A 26,884-nucleotide genomic window follows, 5' to 3' on the forward strand; every position below is an offset into this window, starting at 1 on the left:
GCCTAGTTTCATCTCCCTAACTTCATTGATTTATGTTATTCTCTATTCTGGGTGAAACATCTGAATCACCTTTTCACCTTTACCTCCCTTAGCATACATATTTTTTTAAAAAAGAAAATCCTTCCTTATTCATTGCTCTTGTAATAAAAAGAGTTTTCTGTCCAAATATCACATTTCTACATATATTAACATGGCTTGATTTTTTCAGTGAATCCCTTTCATTCTTCTATAATGGTACATTTTGGCCTCTTCCCCTTCAACAAGCAGAATTATCGGAAAAGTTGAAATACGTGTTTCCGTTATTTTTAGTTAAAAATTTCTATAACGAATTTCACATCTCCAACTCAAGTGAATTCTTGAAGTGTACATTTTCTGAATATATAACCAAGATTCGAACCCACGTTAAAAAAGAAGAAAAAGAAAAAGAAAGAAAACATTAGCACGTAAATCCATTACGTCATCCACTAGTCCAAGGGCGCATGACTATTATCACGCTGTACTTTTCATAGGCTTTAATCTCGTATCATGTAGTATGCCGTTTTTAGCTTCACTTTTTTTTTTTTTTTTAACATGCCACCTGAATATTTACTTGGAAGACATGTTCATATGGTCTATTTCTATCACAGAATACGCACATTGCTCTGTAAAAGAATGGAGGGAAAATATATTTCGTTTGTGAGGAGATCTGAGGGACGTAAAAATCTAGGTCTTTTTGGACTAAGTCTTCTAAAAGGCAATCCCACTTTTTGTGACCAGAAGTTTATCAAAATTTGGAGATTCTTTACATACAATAAAATCACAACCATGTTTGGATCTCACCAGTGGCGGCGTAAGGCAAACTGGGGCCCGGGGCCAGTGAAGTTGATCGGGGCCCCTTCTCGAACAATCATGATTTATACACTGTTATTTTTGACATTCATTTCCATAACCATTCTCTCTGTTTACTCCTCCTCCCCCTTTCCCATTAGTGTGTGTGTTTAAATCATCTTAATTTAGGATTTATTAAATACATGGGGGTGACATTCAGCATCCCTGTCTATTTTTTAATGCTCAGAACCGCCTTTAGGATGGTATCTAAAAATAAACCGGACCAGGACTATCATTGCATATTTTTTCTTTTTTATTCATTTTTAAACAAAGGACACGATAGAAAAGGGTTAGAGGTACAAGTGTAACGGAAACTACAACAGAAATAATAATCTTAAGAACAAACAAAACGTAACAACAACAAATAATCCAGAATTTATCCTATACTAAATTATACTATTCTAGTTTAAAAGTGTACTGTAATTAGATGGAATAGTGGAAGTAATGCTCGTAATAATACATTTAGAAACAAATACGTACAAAATGTAACAATGAGCTGATATTGAAAAAAAAAAAAACTGCAAATAATAATATAACCGATGCGATTTCTAAATGTAAGCTCTAAGTTTTCTAGAATTTTCTTGTTCGGTTCTCGCCTTTGGTGTTTTTCTGTGAAATTTCTTGTTTGGCTAAGTTTATTAATGGTTTCACACCTGTCTGAGTTTACGCTACATCGGTTTTATTTGATTAGATTTTTATCCTACGATTAGCCCCATTCACTTTAATATTCAGTTTCTCTCCAGTGATCATACACGATACTTACTTACTTTTTTTTTTTTACCGGACTATCTGTAAATAATGGCTAGAATAGATTTCTCTCCTGCGTGTCTTCTTCATTTATCTTTTACTAGGTTCCTCTCCAATGATAATATACAGTCTATTTAGTTGCACTGCTTTCGCCGAAATATCAATGAATAGCTAAGCACTAGAATGTTTCTCTCCTGCTTCTCTTTTTGGATCAAAAGATCCAATATAGTATATTTCAGTCAAAAATTTTCTTGTAGGCCTTATCTGGAGAACTACATATAGTGTGGCCTAACCCAAACTATCACTTAACTCAGTATGATATGCGAATTTCGAAAAAATATGAAAACTCGATTTAGGGGCCATTCAAACATTTTGTGGCCCCCGATCTAAAAACTAAATGTTGGCCAAGATCGCAATCTTTTGATGCATTTTTTTGATCATTCCTAAAATTCTTGTTTGATATAATTTTTAGATTTCACACTTGTTTTATGATTACAATATTTTGTATTTAATAATTCAGTCAAATTTATATTCTGTCACTTATGACTGTTTCCATTACCAATTACTAACACAGTATTAGAAAATATTATAACAAAAAATCCTGAATATATTGAATAATTGGGGTATCATAGATTAAATATGCGAGCACAGAACTCTACTACCGTACCATCCTACTTTCCATTATCATCCATCACCAGTGAAGTGACAGATCTTGACGGCTTTTTATTCTTTTGGCACTTTTGTAATTTTATTGTCTTGAATTGAAACATGAAACTACTTTCGACGATAGTTCTACTACTTTATTAGCCTATGTTCCACCAGCATCCAGAATGCTACCTTCCATGCTTTGATAGGTGTGAAATTCTCAACTATACTATAAAAATCCAAAGTAGATGCTATTCCATTTTCGATAGAAAGAATGACCAGATTCGTGAGTCTTTCCTGACTCACTGTGGAGAGCAAGTATGATTTTATCAGCTTCATTTTACTGCAAGACCTTTCACATGATGCGACAGATACGGGCAATGTCATCAAAATATGAAGAATGGTTGCCAAACTTTTAAAAGCTTCAATCCACATTGAAGACACATATGTCAGATGCATTGTGGGGAAAAGTCAAGTTGTTCTTCAGCTTTCTGAGCACACCTTAGTGAACGGATTATATCCTTACAATCCTGAAATAATTCTACGCCATCCAGGTCATTCAGGTAGATCAAAGCCAAATCAGAGCAATATGTTTATAGCCTTTCCTCGCTCTCACCATTTAACTGCTGCAGAAAGTTGGTAAAGTAAAAAAATAGTTTTTTTTTTTTTTCTTTTGAATATTTGAACACTTGGTTTCTTATTGAACATTTTCTTCTCTCTAAATTTGTGGACTGAAATGTAAATTCATACGCCAAAAAACAAGAGCAAAGAAGGGGAAACCAGCTAAGCAAAAGGGGTTCACTTGCTAAAAATTCGACTTGTGAAGGATAAAAGAAAAAAAAACAGAAGGAAGGAAAACAAAGTGAATCAGTGACTGCAGCGTCTGCACCAAAGAGCTTTTTAGTTAGGAACTGAATGCTAGTACCCTAATAAAGCATTATGTACGTTGATCTCTTCTTTGCGCCTTTCCCTTGAACTGATAAATAAATCTATAATATATATATATATATATATATATATAAACAGTGATATTTTAGGAACCAGGCTAGCAGGCGGGCCCCATTACTTGCATCATAAGACCTTAGAATGTAAACATCACAAAACACTTCGATTTCTCCTTTATTTTTATTATATTGTAATCTACATTCAGCTATTTTCTTTAAATTTCTTTGGGGCCCAAAGAGAGTGAAACTTTTATTTATTTTTCAACTACATTCAGCTTTTTTCTTTCTTTATTTTATTATTATTATTATTATTATTATTTTTTTTTTTTGGCTTCCAAGAGAGTGGAACGTTTGTAGTTTATTTTTTCACCTACAGTTATCCTTTTCCTTTAAATTTCTTCGCCCTCCCCCCAAGATAACGAGACTGTTATTTTATTTGATTTTAATCTACATTCAGTTTTTTCTTTAAATTTCTTTGTAGGTCCCCAAGAGAGTGAGACTCTAACCTATAGTTTGTTTAGCTTATACGGAAATCCGGCACTGATTAGTTTTATTAGACATATATTTCTGTTGTTTCATCTGTTATTTGGTGTAATATTGATTGACAGTTAATTGCATTTACTTTTAGAGAAGGTGTGGAATATAAATCTTGATGGCCCTTATAAGGCTCATGCTAACAAGATTCTTTAGTATTTTTTTAGCTACCGTCCGGGGGCCCCTACAAAGTGGGGCCCGGGGCGGGGGCACCGCTCGCCCCGCCCTTACGCCGCCACTGGATCTCACTGTACTACTTGTGATATGTATTGCAAATCTCGTTGAGTGATTTATTGAGAGAAAATGTCTATACTGAACCACGATTTCCCTCTACATCTAGCTAAATTTTTGCGTCATTTCTTATGGTAAACAATAATGATAAATTCAATATGTCTGTCCCATTTTTCCATCCCAATGTCCAGTTTTGATTTCAAAAATATAAGTCAGACTGGAATCAAGTTGTGGAAATAAAATAAATTTGTTGTTTCCAGATATATTAAATTGACATCAGAAAAAAATGTGCCATCAACGCACTAATACTAGTTGTTTCAATTAGTGTTGAAACTAGCTTAGGGTGTTCCAGGTCGATGATAAAAGTAATATTCTGTTTGTATAGAATTACGCGTTGAGGTGTTAGCGTTATGACAATTATAATGTATTTGAATCCCACATAAATAAATAAAAGTCAATTTCTAGGCTATATAATTAATTTTGAGCACTTTCTCAAGACATAATTTCAGTGTTACCAGACATTTTTACACACTACATATCGTTGAAACTTTAGAGAACTAACCAACTTTTTCTAGCTTAAGATATTACGTGAAAAGCAGGATATCTGCGCATCTATGGATTTCACACGTAGTTAATTTTCTTCGTTTTCCACACACTTACCTTTGTTTTTAACGTTTGATACTTACGTATCATTGTAAATACTATCATCAATATTACCCTTTTTAGACAAGCTGTTAAGATTTACGTTTTCATAAACAAAACTAAAGAATTTCGGATCATCGACCACGAAAAATTGTGTCGCGAAAGAACAATGTCACGCTTATTTAAGTCGCTCCTTTATAAATTTTTGTAATGAAATGTTTCTATTCTGTGAATTTTATGAAAACATAAGTAACTTTCTTTCTACTGTTTAAATACGTTATGAAATATGTATGTATATGGGTATATATGTACAGTCAGTGGCGTATTTACGATTTTGTTTCGGGGGGGGGGGGCTTTGGATGAAAATGTGAAAATTCTGCAAGATATTTCATATACTTAACTATAGTAAATAAGATTTCGGGGGGGCTTAAGCCCGGAAGCCCTCCCCCTAAATACGCCACTGTCTACAGTATATATACAGTCATATTTATTTATGTTTCTTTGGGATTATTATACTTTGAAACAGTTCTGTTTAAATCATACATACCTTATATTTTGAAATTTGACAATTTTATGTTTACTTGGGGAGTAATCTCAATTATATGCAAAACATGTAAATAAACATTCACGAGCATACCTCGTAGTCACACAGTCGCGGCACGTGGTCACTTTCAATAACAACTTCTGCTGTTTGTGAGAAGGCTGGAAAAATGCTAGCTACTTCAGGTGTATATGAAAATCCAACTTTCTTACTGATTTTTTATTCCAAATAACACTACCATTAAAGTACTTAAACTTTCATTTAACACATCTCAATTGTAATAATAAATATAATTTTAATCTTGGAAAGGAAGTGAAAAATAATATTACCTGAGGACAGTAGTCTTGAACGAATTTCTTGTTCTCCTCGTTAGCAACAGTAAGGAATATTGTGCATCCAATGCTGGATGCAATAGAGATTGCAGCTAGAAATGCTCCACTTGGTTCAGCATGGAACAATATAGAATCTCCTTGTTTCAAACCTCCTTGGATTTCCAATGCATTATATGCCTGTAAATGATCATGAGTACGTATTAATGTAAACGTACTTAATAAAATACAAAAATCAAAACTAATTAAAGATCCAAAAATTAACCTTTGTAATTAATATATCAAATCATAAAGATAATACCATATTTGCGCGAATCTAAGACACCCTCAAATCGAAGACTTACCCACAATTATTGAAGGAAAAATTGAATGGCGAAAATTAAAAAAAAATAAAAACCCTACACTGCATTGATTTTAAAGAATGAGAAAAAAAAAAGATTAATAAACATATGAAAACAAATAATGTAATGAAAAAAAAAGAACACTGAACTTACTGCTGGAATATACTGTCTATTCATGTGCTAATGGTACTTTTCTTTTTCCTAATGTAATTACAGTACAACACTTGCTTTAAAAAAATTAATTGAAACGGTAAATTATAATAATATCGTATTATTACATAATTTAAGTTTAAAATTTAGAAAGTAACCATCATATTTGTTCCAAAATAAACATCGGACAGCTTGACAACAATATCTTTCGGGTCTTTAACGATTTTGACCAACAAAGTAAAATCTGTAGATAATGTTGCTACCACTCCCAAAGTTACCGGTATTAGTCATGACTTCCAAGAATTTATATTTATCCAAACTGGATTCAAAACATTCTTCACGAACATCGTTAAAATGGTTGTCAGCCTTCTAGGATGTCTCTACTTCCGTCTTATTGTGGGTTATAGAAGACTTGTTTGCGTCAGTTTTATAGCGATCCATTATTGGTATCATATTATCATATTATACCAGTATGTATGACTCATTTGTTTGTGCTCTTTAAACGGAGGAAGACACCAGCCACAGTATGTTGGAGGGGAAAGAACAAGCTCCGCTGTCGTAAATTCACAAAAATTATTCATCTCTTTCATTTGCCACTGGTTTGCGGGCCAATTTTAAAGGGTTTTTATTTCGCGTAAAATGCACGATTTTAGTTCTGCATTCTGTTCGTACACATCAAATACACATTCTTTTTAGAATCGTATCTAACGGGATTAGCAATTTTTGGCAAAACTCCACCTAATCTGGCCTAAATTTGCATAACTCAAATCTAAAACACACTTTGATTTTGGAGGCAAAAAATCGACAAAAAAGTGTGTCTTAAAATCGCGTAAATACGGTATGTTAAATTCTTTTAAGCTTATCAACATCTCTCTATATATTTGAAGGTTCCATTGTACACGTATAGATGTAAAATTCTAAAATTTTTGAACACCTTTCATCCGGGCTCATCATGAGAATTATAAGCATAATTAAGGAAGAGGTTAAAAAGTTATTTTGGGTTAAAAGTTAAATGTTATGAACCTATTATATCAAGAAAATCACAAATAGGCCTACAATTGTTGATTAAAAGAGCAAGGAGAATTACTTACCAAACAGTATGCAAGAGGGACTGTGGTGGCTTCTTGAAGGCTCCAAGTGTCTGGAATTTCCCATACATAGGCACAATTTGTATTAGTTGTAATAGTAGTAGATAATCCATTAGCCGAAACTAAACCCATTACTCTTTTTCCATTGTCGCTGCGTCCAGAGAATTCCATACCAAAACCTCGATCCTGTTCAAATTAAGCACATAAGTAATAATTATTAATTATAACAAGTATTGATAAAAGCAAAACTGAGCAAAGCATCATATATACATATATTAATAATACTTGTATAACTTGTAATACTTGTACTTGTAATACTTGTATTTCGGCAATGTAACCAGATCCTCATCAAATGTGAATTTTATGACATACAAAGAGAGAAAAGATCGCTACTTGGAGTGAAAAAGTAATGGTTAACGCATCGGCATGGTATGCCGAAGGTCCCAGGTTCGAATCTCGGTCCAGTCAGTTACTTTTTCATCTTTGTATGTCCATAATTTTGATTAACTTCCTGGAGGACGTAACTTCCATCTGGGAGCATTGTTTCTCGAAAAATATCACAAATTTATAATTTTTACTCTTTAGTTACAATTATCAATAGAATGTAATATGTTCTTTGAAGTGTTAACAAATCAATTATAATAAGAAACAATGGCCCCAAACTAGTAACAACTTTGTAAAATGCCAATTTATTTGTAGTAAAACCTTATTATTGTAACCGGCCAATTATAAACTTTTATTTTTATTGTACTTTGATTTCATATTTAATGTTACGTGCCAAAAAAAAAAAAAAAAAAAAAAAAGATAAATAAACAAGCAAAAGATTGCTACACACAATTTCATGTTAGAAAATCCAATGTAAAATGTTAAAAAATTATTATGTAATTTTGTCTGCGAATTTGCTCCATGTACTGAAGACAGCTTAACTTACATAATGAACTTCCTCGTTTTCTACATCTTGCATTGACAGATTTCATCGTTTAAACCAAATTCCGATTTGTACATAAACCTGGATTTCTAGGTCAGTCTTTGAAGTGCATGGCTCTATGTCATAACCACGGGCACTTTATTAATAGGTAACAACTTCAACAGAAGTAATAATATAAAACTTTAAAATACTTCCAAGATGATATGATGTATAGCCAAATTTTATATCGTTCATTGTCTCGATGTCACTCTAAAACCAAAATTTTATCATAACTTTAAAACTCCAACCGCCTCATGGAAAGTCGTTTTGATGTATGATTAGCGTCATACTAAAGGCCTGTCTACTGCAGAAAACATATGTTAGTCGAACACTTTAGTATGACACTAATCAGGAGTCAGAACGACTCTGCATAAGGCCCCAAATGTCTTCGTCAGTATCTGTTAAAGTTCAAAAGAGTAACAGTTACTATCAAATAGCAGTCCTCTCTGTAGATTTCTATTAGATCAAGTACTTGTGCTTTAAAGTGACCAAGTTATGTGACAATCATCACTTCAATTGAAAAAAATAAGTATGTGCTTAAGTAAAATTTGGCAACTGACCTGTATTTCACATCACACAATTCACAGACACCACATAACAACAAACAATCAAAATCGCTAAATTAATTGCACACTAAGGCCTGTATCTTTCATTCATGCCTAAAATTATAAGGTTTATTTAATGTCATAAAACTTTTCTATTAACAGTATAAAAAAATATATGGTTATGTTTGGGTTACTAAAAACCTCTCGCAATGCACCCCAAATAAGATTTCATGGATAAACCAAAAACATAACCACATTATATTGGATTAAGTAATATTTTACATATCAACTCCTTATAAAATTCAGATTATTATTACCGTTATACTTACAGACCTACATATATTGCTGTGATTATTATTATTATTATTATTATTATTATTATTATTATTATTATTATTATTATTATTAGTAGTAGTAGTAGTAGTAGTAGTAGTAGTAGTAGTAGTAGTAGTAGTAGTAGTAGTAGTAGTGGTAGTAGTAGTAGTAGTAGTAGTAGTAGTAGTATATTTTATATATTTTTGCATAATATCAAAGTTCATAAATAGGTAAATAAACTTAATTAACCTACATACCTGAGAAAGATTATTTTGGTGGAATGAATCTTGTGTTAATTTTCCTGTAGCCATCATCACATCACGGTCGTTTACAGCAGCAAAATAAATATGATATGCTGATGTTTCACTTTTCAGTCCGTCCCTGGTAAAGAAAGTGAAAATTCACATATACGTATATCTTCAATATAAATATCGAATTCATTTGTTATATGTAGACCTTATTTTCCTGAGTAGCTTCACCCACAGAGTTGACTTTATACTAATAAACATGTTTTAAATGACGCTTAAAGCAGAATACTTAATGATAATACTACTAAAATCTATACGGTGTAATTAATTACCACGTTTCAGTGAGGTAATTAAGGTTTGCTATAGCAATTGTGCTAACTTTCACAATGGTAAGAATTGAAATAACATGAAATAAATAAAACTATAAACCGCAATCATATACACCTAGAATAACTATGCTCCAATTTCACTGCTACTATTTCTACAATTACCACAAATGAATGCACAAAGCATATGAGCTAAATAGAAAATGGTAACATGTTGATGAAAGTGGACAAATTACAATAGCTGTTATTAATATTTATGATGAGACCTGATAATATCTCACATGTACGTTCACTAATATCTCCCTTTCAACATGGATTCATGCCACAGGGATCAACTATAACCAATCTCTCAGAACTCACACATTCTATAGCTAATAAAATTAATGAACAGTAGATGTAATTTATACAGATGTCTTCAAGGCGTTCGACATAATTAATCATGATATACTTCTTAGCAAACTTATGACATTCAATTTTTCACAGAATCTTCAACAACTTATAGAGTCCTATCTTTGCAAGCGCAAGGAATATGTCGTAGAATCTGGTGTGCCTCAAGGATCGAACTTAGGATCTTTATTATTTATACTATTTGTTAACGATTTACCATTTGCAATAACATTCTTCCACAAACTATTATTTGCTGACGATCTAAAAATCTATTGCAATATTTCCACGGAATTAGACGCTATTTCTTTGCAAAGTAACATTAATGTTATTTTTCAGTGGTGTGAATCAAACAATTTGCTGCTAAATATTAAAAAATGCAAAGTAGTATCATACGTCAGGAAAATGAACTATGTACGCAATGTGTATACTATTAATCAAATCTCAATTGAGAGAGTGGATTATGTTATTGATCTAGGAGTTACTCTGTATCATTCGATATTCATGTCAACAGAGTAGTTGGTGACGCCTTTAGGAATCTTGGCTTTCTGATGAGATTAGGAAATGATTTTTCTAACACTCATGTTCTGAAAACATTATACACTGCCTATGTAAGATATAAGGTGGAATATGCAGCGATAATATGGGGGGTTCTAATAGTAAGTTCTAAAATATATATATAAAAAAATCGAAAACATCCAAAATAAATTTGTTCACTTTCTGACATATAAAGAAATACGATATATCCAAAATTTTAGAACTAAGAAAATCTTCAAAACATATATTCATTACAATCAATTAAAGCAGGAGAACTCATTTCATTTTATCTTTCTTACATAAAATAATTCCTAGTGCAATAGATACAGATATTCGTTATTAGAAATTAAAATTCACGTCCCACATAGAACGAGACCCCATAATGACATATTCCATCTCTCAACGCAAAGGACTAATGTGTTGGATATAATCGCCTATCAGAAAAGTGTGTTTATTGTGTAATAAGATGTCACAAGGGCACCCAGATATAGACATTTTTAGTTATAAAGAAAATGTTCATTTTAAATAAATTACCTGTATATCGTGCTATGCATAGTTTAACGTGTAAAACAATATTTTGTTATTTTTCTATCATATTATTCTATTATTATATATGTATTTTAAAGTGTATTACCGTACAATGGAAAACTATAATTATTTTTCGAAATAAATAAATATCTATACCTTTTTACATCTTCGAAATATTATGGTATATAACTCACTTCTAAAATTTCGTAAAAAACATTATATATATGGAGGATATAGGGAGAGGGGAATAATGGTAACCCTCATTTTAAAAACGAATGAGTTGGTTACAGAAAAATAATGACAACACTCATGTGATCTAAACTATGGAAATAGTTCAAGTTAGAAACAACAGTACGCTGAATATGCTCTTGTTTCAAATTTGAACTCTTTTCATAGTTCAGATCACATGAGTGTTATCATTGTTTTTCTGTACTTAACTCAATCGTTTTTAAAATGAGGATTACCATTGTTTCTCCACATGCCCTTCATATTATTTTTCAGATTCTACTTTTTTCTTCAGAACTATAATTAATAAACCAAAACATCCTACTTAAAAGATCCGTTTATTTTCATTTTTTTTTTTTTTTTTTTTTTTTTTTTTGACAGAACAGCAGAGGTGAGTTGGAAAGTGTTAATTTCCTTCAATTTTCTTTAAGTTCCACTTTTCCTTGTTATTTTTGTTACTAGAAACGGTTTACAAAAACTACTCACCTCTCAACAGTTGGCGAACTTGTAATCCATTTGAGAGTAGATAAGTCACCTTGTACTAATGTAGTCACATGAGCACGTTCCACTTCCACGGTGTATTCTGAAGCCCTATCTAGTTGTAAATGACGGAAGCTTCCCCATTCGCCATCTTGATACACATTCATCACAAGATCTTTTCCCAATTGGTTGGCATACATTGGATTTGTTCGGCAGAATGGTGGAGCACGGTTGTCTCGAATAAACATAGTTCTGGAAATAACAACGAAAAAAGTCATATCAAATAATTGAAATTTTCACATAATTAACTTTATCACCTCATTAATTAAGAAGTGATACAACTTAAATATGATCTTTAATAACATGTGATGTTGAAAATGATCCTAAAAGCTAGGAAAATTTTTTGTGTCAAAACATCACAGATGAAGGTATACATCTTTATACTTTCCTGAGGAAAAGATTAAGTCATTTGTCTGCCCATCTTTATCTGTAGTGCTAATCTTAGAGTCACCATCCTTAAAAAATGATAATTTCGAGTTATGTCACTTCTCTCTTAATCCTGGCGGCAGTGGCGGATCCAGGGGGGGCGATCGGGGCGATTCTCCCCTAGAAGAGGAAACTTTCTTATTTTATATATATAAATAAAACCCATCCCAGAGTTTGGAGCTCTTAAAAGTAGCTCTAAGTAGCAGTATTACAATAGGGTGGGTCGTTTTGCCACTTTTTCTTCGGAATGAAATGTAATACCTGGCAAAAGTGGCAAATCCACATGGACATTTCAGGTATAGATTTTTTTTCAAATCAGATAATATCTTCTATGAGAGCTATTGCATCAAAGTTTCAAAATTTTACTGAAAATTGCAAAAAAAATACCAAAATTGTTCACTTTTTTGTTATATTAAACATATTTTTGGGTTTATACATGCCAGATGCTATGAAAACTGACATTCCAGTCTCAAAATGTCAGTTATATTCGCTTGGGGGTATAGGGGTGCCTCCTCTGGGGTCGAAAATGAGGGTAAATTCAGTACAATTAAGCGTTTCTACAACTTGTTTCGTCCTTGCCTTTTCCTTCGGGTCCTGCTGCACCAATATGAAGATAAACGTGACAATTTTTTTGGATAGCATCGTCACTGGAGATGATACGTGGTGTTATCACTACGAGCCGGAATCCAGAAGACAGTCCATGGAATGCCGATTTTTACAAGCGCGACTTCAGGCTCTAGTTAATCGTTGGCAAAAGTGCATAACAAATGGTGGGAACTATGTGGAAAAATGAGTCTGTAGCTGAAATATTGCTCTGTTTAGCTGTGCTGTTGTTAGTTATGTATTTCCATTAGTTTCCATGCAAAAAAAAAAAAGGATGCATTACTTTGGGAACGACTTTCGTAGATTTGACTGAAACTGTTATGATTGCTCAGAGACACAATGTAAGCGAGAGGGCTGCGGCACATATAACAACTGTGCTTCAGGCAGCTTCAAAGGCTGGAATTATAACTTCTCAAAAATTAGCGACATAACATCTGCTTTAACTGTAGACAGGAACAAAATAAGGCGTGCGAAACAAACTTGCTCGGAATTTAAAAGCAAGTTCTAGAAATGATGATCCCATTAAAATCCTATACTTTGATTATAGAAGAGATGACACTAAAACATACACAGGCATCGTTAGAGAAGAGCACTCATCACTTCTGGCTGAACGTAACTCTCAATACGTTGGTCACGTGATACCATCCTCTGGCTCTGCACATGACGAGACCAGAGTTACTTTCGAATACATCATGAACCAACTCAGAGTGTGCTTTGATAAAGTTGAGGTTCTTGGTTGTGATGGAACATACACTAACATGCTTGGAATGGAGTTGTTCTTCGAAAATTAGAGGAACTAACAGGAAAAACAATGCAATGGGATATTTGTCTCTTGCATTTTAATGAACTGCTGTTCCGAACTCTCTTCACGCATATTCACAGCGTTTATTCAAGCCCCTATTCTTACACACGTCCCATAGTTTCAAAACTATCTAACTGTGAAAAATATTTCAGTGTTGCTATTCAAACCAATAAAATGTGACTTACCTCATCATAGTCCAGAAGAGCACAGAAAACACAGTAAGGACCTGAGATGCTTGTTTCAGATATCTCAAGCCATTGACTCCAGAGCATGCCCGGAAGAGCTTGTTTCTATGTTCCCTGGCAAACTAAACAAAGCTAGCTGGTTGACTAGTGCAAAAATAATTTTAACATTGTATATTGCAACAAAAAACCTACCAAGCAATTAATAGAAATTGCGACATTCATACTTAAGAGTCTGTGTGGTTATGCAATAACGTATCAGAACATAGTCTTCCATTGCTGATGGTCCTCTCACGTCTTTGAGGCCATTCAAGGTCTAGATACTTACCAAGGGAATACCAGTCTGTAATCCGTTCATCCATTCAGACGAATGCATTCTTTGCACTCCCAGAAAATTTCTTCTCGCCATGATGATTGATGATCGACTTGCTGTCCGACAAGATGCATTACATAAGATTCTTAGTGCTCGAGAATACGAAGCAAGGAATCTCCATAACTCCATTAGATATAACATCATTCCCAGACTTAATTTTGAGACAAACGATTACACTGCAATGATCTTTTGGGAAATCACTGATGTTTCAATAACTGTACTACCAGTAAGTTCTATGGATGGTACCAAGCAAACAGCTCATGGTCAAACTTTCACTTCCTGACAACACTGTGCCAGAATGGTTCTTCACCGTCCATCCGTGCCACATAGTGGCAGTAGAACGGGTAGTGAATTTGTCACTGAAGAAGCCTCCCGAGTATGTGCCAGTGATGATAGAAGCGGAATAATCAGGTCAACCTTACTTTCTAGGCAAGCTGCGTCTAAATTTCAATCGAAGTCCCAATTTGTGACAATTTTTCCTAACAGTGACTAATCAGATCAGTTCATCCGGCCCAACATATGGTTGGTTCATTGGATAGGCCTAGCAGAGGAGCCCTAGGTGCAGCCACCTCTACATGGTGGGCTCTGGGTCACTTGGCCAGGCTATATTGCCAGGTGATCGAGGAGTTGCACAGCCGGTTAACTGTACTGAATTTGCCCCCTTTTCTGGCCTCAGAGGAGGCACCACTATTCCCCCCAAGGGCATATAACTGACATTTTTATACTTGAATGTCAGTTTTCATAGCAACTGACATGTATTTAACCAAAAATATGTTTACTTTAACATAACTAAAATTAATGAACAACTTTGGTATTTTTTGTAATTTTCAGGTAAATTTTGAAACTTTGAGGCAATAGTTCTCACAGAAGATATTATCTGATTTGAAAAAAATCTATACCTGAAATGTCCATGTGGATTGGCAACTTTTGGCAGGTATTACATTTCGTTCCGGGAAAAAAGTGGTAAAACGCTGCACCCTAGTATTACAACCCACCGCCCTCGCCAGAAGTCCGTCCTGGATCCGCCCCTGCCTGGCGGTAACACGAACTGCTTGGATGACAAGTAGTGTAACACCATAAAGAAAATTTTCCAGGGGAGAAATTTCAGCTTCAACATCTCATGTAAACAGCGACGAAACTAGGCCAGTTGTCACCCGGAGCAAGAACTCGCCCTAACGCTCCCTTCCTCTAATCAACCAAACCAAAACGCTCCCCGACTACATCTGATATTGGCATCACGCAGTAATTCTTCTGTCGCATTTTCTTTTCAAGTGGTAAAGCTTGATTTCAAAACTGCAGTACATAATTTAATTTTTAGTACAAGATAAATCATCAAACTAATTAGTATTTAATTGCCAAATAATCTGAGACTAGCATGCTTGACATATTCTTATAGTCTTATCATAATAACTGCAAATCACAATGTTTTGGAATTATATCGGGATCTTCATATGTGTAGAATGAATAAACAGTTTTATTGCTTTAGAATACAATATTTAATTATGATAAACAGTCAAACTGTTGCCTCCAGTTTTATACTTATACATTTTACAAATCTCTTAAATCGATGTAAGTTAAATGAAATCACAAAAAAATTGAACTAAAATTTAATTTTGCGGGCTCTTTTGGCTACAAAGGTTTTTACAATGTCCTCAAAAGATAGCTTTGAAGCTAACTTATGCTGTATGGATATGATCCTAAGGATAATGAATCGTTGTTGTCCTGTTAAGTTTCTGAGATATTTTGTTATGATCTTTAGTTTGCTAAAACTCTTTTCCTTGCCTTATAGGGAAAACAAATATTTGCCCAGTTTTGAGCCTGCAATCCGGCGAAGGCCCGTTTGCTCCCCTTTTTACTTTCTCACTGCATGTAAATCGTATCAAGAGAATGTTATTTACCATCAGCATTAGAAAATAGAACTCATGGTTGCAACCATAAAAGAAATATTAATTTTTCATTACATGTTGAACTTCAAAGTTCTCTTTTTAAAAATTTCCATTTTGGAGTTAACACTATTTGGCATCCAAGTGGTCCATTGTATTTCAAGGTTCATATAGTTGCTCTTAAGATTCAAAGTAGCCGATTTTCACGTCTTTGTATTCTTTCAATATATCTAAATGAGTTTCCGCTATTTCTCTAGTGCTACTGTCTGTTATCAGGAAGCTACGCACAAATTTGTAGGCTCTATCAGATGGATTAAGCTCAGTCACTTTGGCAGTTTTATTTCTAGTCAAAAAAAAAAAAAAAAATATTTAGATACGTCATCCTTCCGCTTTAGTGATGTATTTCGGGCTACTAAAATACGCAGATAATACGATATTTTCGATCAATGTCATTTTGTATTTTATATACATATTTCAACTCTAGTGTACATAAAGTTGTACGTCCCATAATTTTGTAAATATGAAAACAACACACAAAATGGCGATTGTATTTCATTTCTTAAGTCAAAAAGGATAATAGTGCAAAATAAAAATAAAAATTCGTGAAGAAAAAAATTCAGGACTGAACGGATTAAAGAAGTGAACAACACAAGACGAATGAAGAAGTCAAAGAAGTTTCAAAAGTAATCAATTGAACTCAATTCGCCATAAAAGAGTTACAGTTTTTTTTTTTTTTTTTAAATTTCTTGTGTTTCTCAATTATGAAATTTTCGGAGTTATCGTAAAATAATGGTATCTAATCATCTAAAGAAGATGCATATAATTACTATAAATAGCTCCTTTCCAAAATTAATACAGATTCCTCCAGCAAGGTAAACCATGTTTTAAACGACGTAATCTGAAAGGTAAATATGATGCTGAAAGAACCGTGGATCATCGATACTCCCACATTCAAAATGTTAAAAAAAAGAATTGCCATACATTTTTGGGTCACCAAAAATTCACAAATCAAATCTATCATTACGGACAATAATTTGAAGCAGAAATTTTTGTCACATTCAGGATTGCCAAATGGATAGCGAAATTTATTTCTTACAGCATATAGGACATTAAATATTCTATTAAAAACGGAATGGTAAACGCAAACAAATTACAAATAACTTCAATAGATGTAATAAACATGTACCCAGATCAAACTTAATGAGAAGAAGGTTTCAGATTTGGTTTAGGGTTTAGGATTTAGATTTCTGGGCTTTCGGCATCTAATTTCCTGCGTAATGCATTCAAGCTAGTTACTATCTGTTAGTAACAGGAAAACGAAAATATCTTCAACATCTGCTTTGAAAATCTTTCCATCTACAGCTCAACATCTTTACGACGTATAAGGTTTTCCACTTTGACGTTTTCATTTTTGTACCCCGCGTTTGATACTCACTTTCTTTTTGGAATTCAGTTCGCGTCTAATCATTTCTTTACCACTACCAGTAGCACTAAATTCGTATAGCAACACAGATACAGTTCCAGCAACGCTACCAACACGCTCAGGATCCAAATGTTAGTGCTTTAGTGGTGGATACAAATACACACATAACTTCGCACAGTATTGCCAGATCTAAACGAACTTTCCAGCACTTGTTGAGCAAACAATAGTTGTTCATTTAAGCCGATCTCCAGAAAAAGGGCCTATGAGCGCATAGACCCTTTTCCATGAGAAAGCCTCAATTTAAGATTTTAACAACATTTACGAAAACAAAATTCACAGTTGAAAAAGTATTAAAAAGAAAGACCCAATTTCTTACACTTCGACATACAACATCTGAGCAATAAATTATGCACATCTGTTTATAGGAAAGAAATAGAATAAGAATTTATTTTTATTTATTTATCGTCACATTCCAACCTCGTTAAAGCGAATTTCTAAAAGAATTTCAGTCTACGAGCTTTTAGATATTTTACAAATGAAATAGATTTAGAAAACCATTTACAATAATTACTTCACCTGGGAGAGAAAAATTGATTCGAAGACTACAACGTCAACAAATAGAGAAAAGTGGCTTGGGAACAACACAAAGATTGGAAAACAAGAGAACGAAGGAATATAAATGGATCTTCTTACTCTTTTGGCCGGAAATTTCTGAAAGTATGAGGAAAATCGGCAATAATTTTGGCATAAATGTTTCAGTCAAATCTGGGATGGCCTTTGAAAACTTGTTTTCTTCTTACAAAAATTATTACGTATATCGGTTGTCTTCCGCAAAGATTTATGCAGCCTTTCGTAGTTATGACAAACACTACATAGGTATGACCAAAAGGAATATCAAGACGAGGATCAGAGGACATATAAAATATACAGTAAAAAGTAAATAATTCCCTACATCATGACTGTCCTCATATCATCAAACAACAGACCATGAAGTAAATAGAGTTGGAGTTTTATACTCTTGCTCAAACAAGATTGATACGATTTTTTTTAACTCTTTCTTTATTAAAACAAGAAGACCCAAATTGAAATTGGATAGCGGTAATCTGGATCATAGGTGGAACAATGTATAAACTAGTTAACTTTAATTGAATATAAGTAATGTTTGCTTTTTTATCATTATTTTTTCAAGTGTAAATAATGTAAATAGAAATTTTTTGAATACGTAATTAACACAGTTTTTTTTTCACACAGGAAACAAATATTAGCATTGAGGTGGCAACGTTGATCTTCATAACCAGTGTAGAAGCCATAGTTTGAGAAAACGTTTTCGGGAAGAAAATAGAAAAGGAATTACAATTAGTGCAACTATTAAACTAAAATAAAAATTAAAACAAAAATTAATAGTGTAAATGTTAATATCAACAAAAAGACTGCTAATTAAAATAACAAAGTAATAAGGATCATGTGCAAATATTGTATAAAAATTATTTAAAACAAAAATTACTCAATTGACATTTTCAGCACTCTGAGTGCACAAAGAGTAAGTGATATTTATTCCATTAATTTGCAAGCCCATAAATAGTTTTAAAAAAACGTACAGCGGTGAACAGAAATAAGTTACAAAGAAGTTAAGGCAATAGGTTTGTTTGCACAAAAACTCAGAAGTGGTGAATGGAGTTGAGTTGATTTTGAGTTTAACATCCCTTTCAGCAGCGAGTTTATATGAGACGGGACCTACTGATTAACGTGGAATCCGAACCACATGATCCCGCCGGGAATCGAAACCGGGTAAGCGGTGAATGGAATTACAGAAATGTAGCATGGAACATTTGGTGCCGATTTTTCTATTTATAAGTTTTGAAGTGATATAATAGTGTAATCAAAAAATAGCTTTCGGCTAGCATCTCGTCTGCGCGTCTGAGCTATGGGACCTCCCGTAGTCGGGCCAAGACTTCACTTAGGAACTAATATATGCACTATCCAAAAATATATGTTTCAGAAACCTGAGGCACTTCCGCAACAATTCTTATAGAGGTAGTTGGTGAGTAGGCCCTATTTCAAATTATATGCCCGTAGCCAAACTTGTATCTTGTCAAGAATCACCTCACAAACGTTGTCGGTGCTCTTTTGAAACACCCTATATATACCCCTTCCCCAAGTTGGGAGATGAATTTGGATTTAAACGGCTTCGGAAGTGTCACCATTTATCTCAGCGACCCAGAAAACTATGAATTCGACATTAATATCGATCATTTTCGATTATTTTTAAATATCTTCCCTCCTCTACGTTGTACCGTCAAAGTGAAATGACAAAATCCATACCAGGCCCGAACCTCATTTATGTGGGAGATTTGATCGAGATCGGTCTGGTGGTTCAAGGGGTGCGAAGTCATAAATACAGAGTGGCTCAAAAGTAAGTATACAGTCCCGTACTGATCGGCTCATGGCATTTTGTATCATTTACTTGTTATCCATACACAGTGGCGGATCCAGGGGGCGATCACCCCCCGCAGAAAAGGAAACTTTCTTATTTTATATATAAATAAAACATATCCCAGAGTTTTGAGCTCTTAAAAGTAGCAGTATTACAACCTACCGGCCCCCCCAGAAGTCCGTCCTGGATCCGCCCCTGTCCATACAGGTATTGACTTAGTTTCTTCCTTATCTGTTCTTAATTTATTTTCACTTATACCTTAAGCTCAGAACAAACCAAAGCAAATAAATGCATTATTTTAATAAATTAAAATATCATACTTGATCGATGCTGGTCTGTATATCTACTTATTATTTACTCAAAAAGTGACATATTTAGTTTATGGTTCCACTAATGATACTAAACTTTAGAAGACAAAATCACAGTAGTGCTACGAAGAGTCTTATTTACAAAAGGAGCATGTGTGACTTAACTTTTTATTTTAACTTGAAAAATTGGTTATATTGAGATGAAAATCAATACTTTGTAAAAGTTTCCAAGTCCACCGAAAAAAAAAAAAGTGCATGAATGGTACTTTCTTATTGTATTTGAATGTCATCTAGTACGTATCCTTACAATTAAACGACGTGACCAACATCTTGGCATTTGAAGACAGCGCTCCAAGTTCCTTTTAAATGCTGCTAGCAAATGAGAGGCCAGCGGTATTGCCACGTTTATTTTGTACACATCCACGTCTATCCCCTGTCACCTGATTAAGCTGTAGTTTGTTTGCTTTGCCATAGCCACGCCCCTTTACCACTTGACAACGTCGTGCCAGAGCTTGCATTTTATTCGTTTAGCTGAAATGCCAAGATATTTGTCACAGGCAGTAGTAGAAGATGTTACTTAAAAAGTACCTAACAATGTTGCAGCCGAATTCGTGTTTCAAACAACTGCCTAGACCAACAACACCATTTGTATCATCATGCGATAATAAGATCACTCTTCGATCTTCTTTCTTCTTGATTATTGTCTTCAAGGTTTCCAACCAGTCATAATTTTCTTCTTTAACCTCTATGGTAATAGGATCTCTGGGTATAGTAACTGTCTGAAAATAAAAGCTATTGTTTAACTCTACATAAACGATAAAATATAAGATAAACCGACTGAATATCGAATACTTTTTGAAATCACTATGGTTAACCAACTATAAATTATTCAAAATGCTTTGTTCTTGATAATATGAAGGACTAATCCGTTACCTTTCATCTAATGTACGAAGAGCGTTCAATAAGTTATCTACCTAGACAGGAAGTGAGGGGTAGCATAACTACGTCTGACACGCACGCCAAGTCCACTCTGGGAAACCCCGCTGCGCAATTTGAGGTCAGTCGGAACAATGCAGTGACTGTGACCAGAGTGTTTGAGTTACACCGTGTAGCAAATGTTTGTGTGACGCCGTGAAGAATGGATTCGCAGAAGTTAGAGCACCGCTGTCTCAAGACTTGTTGGACTTGTTTTCTGAGGAGGACCAGGACAAATTCCTGGCTCAACTGCTGACAGGGGACAAAACCTAGATCCACCATTAGGATCCTGAGAGCACTGAGGTCCAACAGGCTGTTTCCCAGTGGTGTTCAGGCCACCACAAATACAATTTTTTCTCTGCGATTTCTTCGCTGCCCACAAAGTGCGACGGTATATAGATTACATTGAAAAACAGTGATGACCAGGTGAGCCTATCTGCATTCCTTCCTGTTTAGGTAAATAACTTATTGGACGCCCTTCGTAATATTACACTTCCTTGATTTTGAACTGCTTTTTTATCAGGAAAAGCGCAAAAGATGACAAATTTGAAGAGTAAAAAAAAACGACCTAATCAGATAGTAGGCGTGCCTATTATGGAACAGGATTTAACATGGACTTTTTATGAAATTATGTATATTGCGAAATAGCTATTTATTCTTACAAACTATTACACTTATTTTTAGTGTTACATAATATTATCGTTTCATGCTGTTGTAGGTACAAAACTACTATAAAATTCTTACGTGCAGTTACAATTAGAATAGTTTGTTCTATATGAATGTTACACACATTAAATGTTTTGGAAGCTTTGAGATAACTCATTTGATGAATTTAGACCACTTCAACAACTTTTACAATCGATTCTTGACCGATTTCTTTTTTATTGATATTTGAAACGAAATTATAGAAGAATTGTCAATCTGCCCAATATCGAATATCTGATTACTAAAACGGGAACTGCCACGTGGGAACATAACCGTACTCAAGAAACAAATTTCTTTAGCAGTAAATACTATCGTCCTCAAGTACATAGCTAATTTGACTTTCTATTAAATATCAATAAATTCTAGTTTCTTCTGAGTTTTGATGTGAAAAAAAAAAAACTGGATCATTAAGCAACTCTGAAAAAACACATAAGTTGACAAATATTTTCTTCTTAGTGGGCGTATAGTTTCTTCGACGCGGTTCCAACTCACCATTTATTGAATTCTGGCGAGGGAATGTGGTTCTAATTCAGTGGCGATATTTGATCTATTTACCATATAGAAATATTCTAATAACATGATGTACGCGCCTTTGGCGTGGGAGACCCGGGTTCAATTCCCGGCGGGAGCTCATGTGGTTCGGATTCACGTTAATCAGTAGGTCCACGTCTCATATAGCCTCGCTGCTAAACGGGACGCTAAACTGAAATCACCTCACCTCTAATAACATGATTTTGTTTATTACTTAAAAGTGCACTAGAAAGTTTTCCACATCATTCATCACTTCTTAATAAATAGAAAATCATGGGATGCGTTTACACACATTTAACGATATATATCGTATATATATGCTGTTTTCCTAAAATGAACTGAAAGTTTACTGTTTTGATTTTATTGATTGTTCCTTCAAATCTATTTAAGTATCCTTACTCACTTGTTAGTGAAAAATGAAATTCATGATACAGAAAATGCTGGGTTGTCGGGAATGGGGTTAAAAAAGAATAAGTACGAGTGTTTCCTCATAAAATGCAGTACTGTACTTGTATGTATTGGTTGCTCGACAATACAACAGAGAATAAGCTGCCCAATATACCTTAGGAAATTGAGTAAGCCTGGCAAAGGTTGCAGGTACACTGACTGAACGGTTCAGCTCGCGCACGCGCCAGACACGTGGTGGAGGAGTGGGAGTATGACACGAGATAAAGAAATGCGGGAAGAAGAGACACACGTGCGGGCAATAACCTTGAAACAAAGGTGTCCAAACTCATGAGGTCGGCGCTCACGAGTTCGGAACTCACGCTCACTCGACCTCAACTTCACGAAGTGAGCGTGAGGTCAGACTGGTTATGTGAGCGTGAGGTTAGAATGATGTTGTGAGCGTGAGGTCAGACTGGTGATGTGAACGTGAAGTTGACTGAGCGTGAGGTCATACTAATGATGTGAGCGTGAGGTCAGACTGGTGAGGTGAGCGTGAGGTTGAGTGAGCCTGAGGTCAGACTGGTGAGGTGAGCGTGAGGTTGAGTGAGCGTAAGGTCAGACTGGTGAGGTAGCGTGAGGTCGAAATGAGTTTGTGAGCGTGAGGTTGAGTGAGGTTAGGTCAAAGTGGTCACCTCTGCCTTGAAAGGGTCTGCGCTCGGCATTTTTTCGCCCTGCCAGGGTGTTGCCGACTTATCCGGACTGCCGGATTATCGAGTGCCGCATTTTAGGGACTCCACTATATTATATTAAAGATGTAATGACCAAATGTAAAGTATTCAAATAAATTTTCATTCTTTGCGTCTACATAAGGAGGAAATTATTCAAATCATACGAACTTGTTAATTTCAATGGTTTAGAATAAGACGTTTCCAAGATCTATATCTAAATGCATTGTACTATACGTAACGTTCTTACCTTTCTCAGCAGATGAAACTTTCCTCCTTCTATCACCTGTGTACTTATCAGCTCCAAATCATATTTCTTCGAATCAACATCCTTGTCAGGAACTTTTTCTTTAAGTAGTAAAAAGCCACCATCTTTGAGAGATTCCACGGCGTTGTACATGAGAATTTCTTCATCTGCCATATCTGTTGCAATCACCATATTGCAATTGGTATCTATAAGCTCAGTTCTGATATTTTTCTCAACAATTTGTATCTCTCCAAGAGAATTTTCCATGTATTTCACTTTGTCTGCAGTCACTATACTCAAGTCTGGCTAAAAATAATAATAGCAGTAGTAAATGACAAATAAAGAGTTATATTACAATTGGACGAATTGAATTTAAAAATGTGATCAAAAAACAGTGTCAAATTTATTTGAAAAAAAAATATAAAGAAGTTAGAAGAGTTTTAAGAAACTGGTAAAGAAACAATATAAAAATAATTTCAGTGGTACAAAACTAGCAAATGAGAATAGATCTCAGAGTATTAATCCTGTGTATCATCATCATCAGCATCATAAGAATTTTGTCATTATTAACAGGTCACTTGCCGCAGCTGAGAAGCTTCCATGCTCCACGGTCTTCCGCTAACCTCTTTGTCTTCATGTATGATTTCTTTGTTTTGTTACCATCCATTAAATATAGCCTTCTTCGCCCCTTTCCTCTCTTTCCTGTCACCATGTCTTCTAGCACGTCATTCATGATACGGCTTCTTCTAGTGAATGTCCTAATCAGTTTCCTTTCCCTCTTTTTCAATTACATCTAAAATTGTTCTTTTCTTTCCCTACTGAAATGATGATGCGATATATCAACACCTCTCATTCGTTTTCCTCTCGACCCAGTTTATTTTCCCCATTCTTCTCTACACTCACATTTCAAAAGCTTTCATGATTTTGCCCCATAGCACAATACTTGAAACGAAGCCCTTTATGAGTCTTTCCTCAACTCTTTATTCAATGACCATGAAAATAGACTTACTTCCTTCGCCATTCCTGTCCTTGCTCTTGTTTCTCATTCACACTTCGTATCATCACTAATCATACTACCCAAATGACGAAAACTAGTTAACAGTTCTATTTTCTTCTCTCCTACTTCTATATTTGACACTAACCTCTTCGTTCCAGTCACCATTGATTTGTTTTTCTAACATTTATTTCCATCCCATATTCTTAACGACATTTCCTCGTGTTTTCTAACATCTTATTGATTTTCTTTCTATATTCCGCAACAAGCGCATATCGTCTGCAAATCGTATACACCAAATCATTCTATCTCTTACTGAAATAAAATCTTCAGATAGATATTAAACAAGTCGGCGAGAGACAACATCACTATCGAACTCCCCCTTCCAATTGCATTCTCCACTGTCATTTCTTCCCCTATAATATTTACTTGTTGGTTCATATATAAGTTTCTTATGAGTCTTCGATCTTTCCATTCAAATCCTACATTTCTTAGAATTCCCAATAAAAAAAATCAACACTCGGTCAAAAGCCTTTCTTTCCTTATAAATACAACATACATTTCTTTCCCTTTTTCTATAAAGCTTTCACCCATTATTCTTAATAATCCAATTGGACTTCTTGTACCCTTATCTCTCTTAAACCCGAACTGTTCTTCCTCAACTTTATTTGTTCTTTCATACAATCTTCTGTTCAGTATTTGAATAATAAATTTTTCCTGCATGCGACTAAAATTTTTTCCTGCATGCAACTGCATGAGACTATAGTCTTCGCATCTCTACGGGTTCGATTTCTTAGTCAACGGTGCCATGATCGTCTTCAAGAAATCTTTTGGCCACCCTCCTGTTTTATATATTTCGTTGCTGAATAGGAACAATTCTTTCTTGTCCTTGTCTCCTATATTTTTAATAAACTCGATTAGTATATTATCTATTCCGGTTGCTCTCCATTCCTAATCTCGGATATAGCTTTTTCAAACTTATCCCGAAGAATAGTAAAGCCTTTATCGTACCCGCGTGCTTCATTTCCCACTTCAACATCTAGGCCACACGATCTATCCCTACTCTCACATATGATTTCTCAACATATTCTTTCCATCTTTCTATGACTTCACTCCTCTCGCTGATTATTTTCCCATTCTTATTTTCCACTGTCATCGTAACATTTGCTGTTTCCTCCGCAGCTCCATAGATTTCACTTTTCTGTACCTCTCTTCATATTTCCCAACTCTGTAATTCTTCTGTTCTCAAATATTCTTTTGTAAATTCTTTCTTGTTCTCTCTGTTTCCTTTCGGCGTTCCTTCGTTATTTAACTTTCTGTGCAAATTCTATTTTAACTATCTTCTCTTTTAAGCGCTTACCAGGAATTGTTTCCACACCATTATAATAAATTCTTTTCATTACGGTAGCTGAGTAAAATATTCTATATCCTTCGCTTCTCAATTTCCCATTACCTTCCTATCTAACTTCAAAAACTCCTATCAAGTTTAGATTATTTTTTTAAATTTCTTCTTTAAGATTTTCTAGTGTTCCTCCATGTAAGATGATACGTACGTCCCATATCCCTATCCTAAACCTTTTACTCTTGCTTATATTACTACATACAGTGTTCTTCTCCACACTATTACTCCCTCGTCCAATAGTCTTTCCCAAGACATCCCCCTCCCGGAGTTCCGAATGGGGAGATATTTTACCTCCGGAACTATATTTTGACCTCCGACAGATCATTGTACATAGGTTTCCTTTCTGTTGTCAATAAACTAGGGAAAATAGAGTACTGGTGTACTGTTGCATCCCACCCCGCAATATCCTTGTCATTAAAATCACTTTGAGCAACCCTGGAACTAATCTCTAAATTGCCGTACTAATCACTGTGATTTCCGCGAACTTGACTACTGGAGAACTGCTGCCTTCTCCCTAAACAGTCATAATTTTGTTACAGGCAGAAGCAAGTCAAGTTACACTTTGTGATAATGCAAATTGTGACAATGAAAATGAATTGAAATAAATTTTGCGATACCATTGTAATATGAATACAATACCCATCTGAATCAGAGACAGAGAAAAAACAAAATACTTACATATGCCATAGGGTCTTACTTGAGAATTTTGAGGCAGAGAAAAGGAAAATACTTACTTGTATATGTTATGACTTGAGAATTTTAAGACAGAGAAAAAAGTACTTACATGTACTTTAGATTCTGGCTTGAGAA

General features: G+C 34.5%; 1 protein-coding gene across 2 annotated transcripts in view; it reads right to left on the bottom strand.

Moving 5' to 3' along the window:
• LOC145680337 (fatty acid synthase-like) overlaps positions 1-26,884 on the bottom strand; it is a 248,780-nt gene that overhangs the window by 41,419 nt on the left and 180,477 nt on the right. For both annotated transcript variants that reach the window (XM_081750725.1, XM_081750724.1), the window contains exons 20-25: positions 23,682-23,984; positions 20,697-20,887; positions 11,621-11,866; positions 9,144-9,267; positions 7,063-7,245; positions 5,481-5,660 (exon numbers count right to left, since the gene is read on the bottom strand). In XM_081750725.1, coding sequence (XP_081606851.1) covers positions 5,481-5,660; positions 7,063-7,245; positions 9,144-9,267; positions 11,621-11,866; positions 20,697-20,887; positions 23,682-23,984 — 1,227 coding nt within the window. The remainder of the gene's footprint in view (positions 1-5,480; positions 5,661-7,062; positions 7,246-9,143; positions 9,268-11,620; positions 11,867-20,696; positions 20,888-23,681; positions 23,985-26,884) is intronic.

This window comes from Thermobia domestica, chromosome 3, assembly GCF_964235325.1.
Source record: "Thermobia domestica chromosome 3, izTheDome1.hap1.1, whole genome shotgun sequence".
In the NCBI taxonomy this organism is placed as follows: Eukaryota; Metazoa; Arthropoda; class Insecta; order Zygentoma; family Lepismatidae; genus Thermobia; species Thermobia domestica.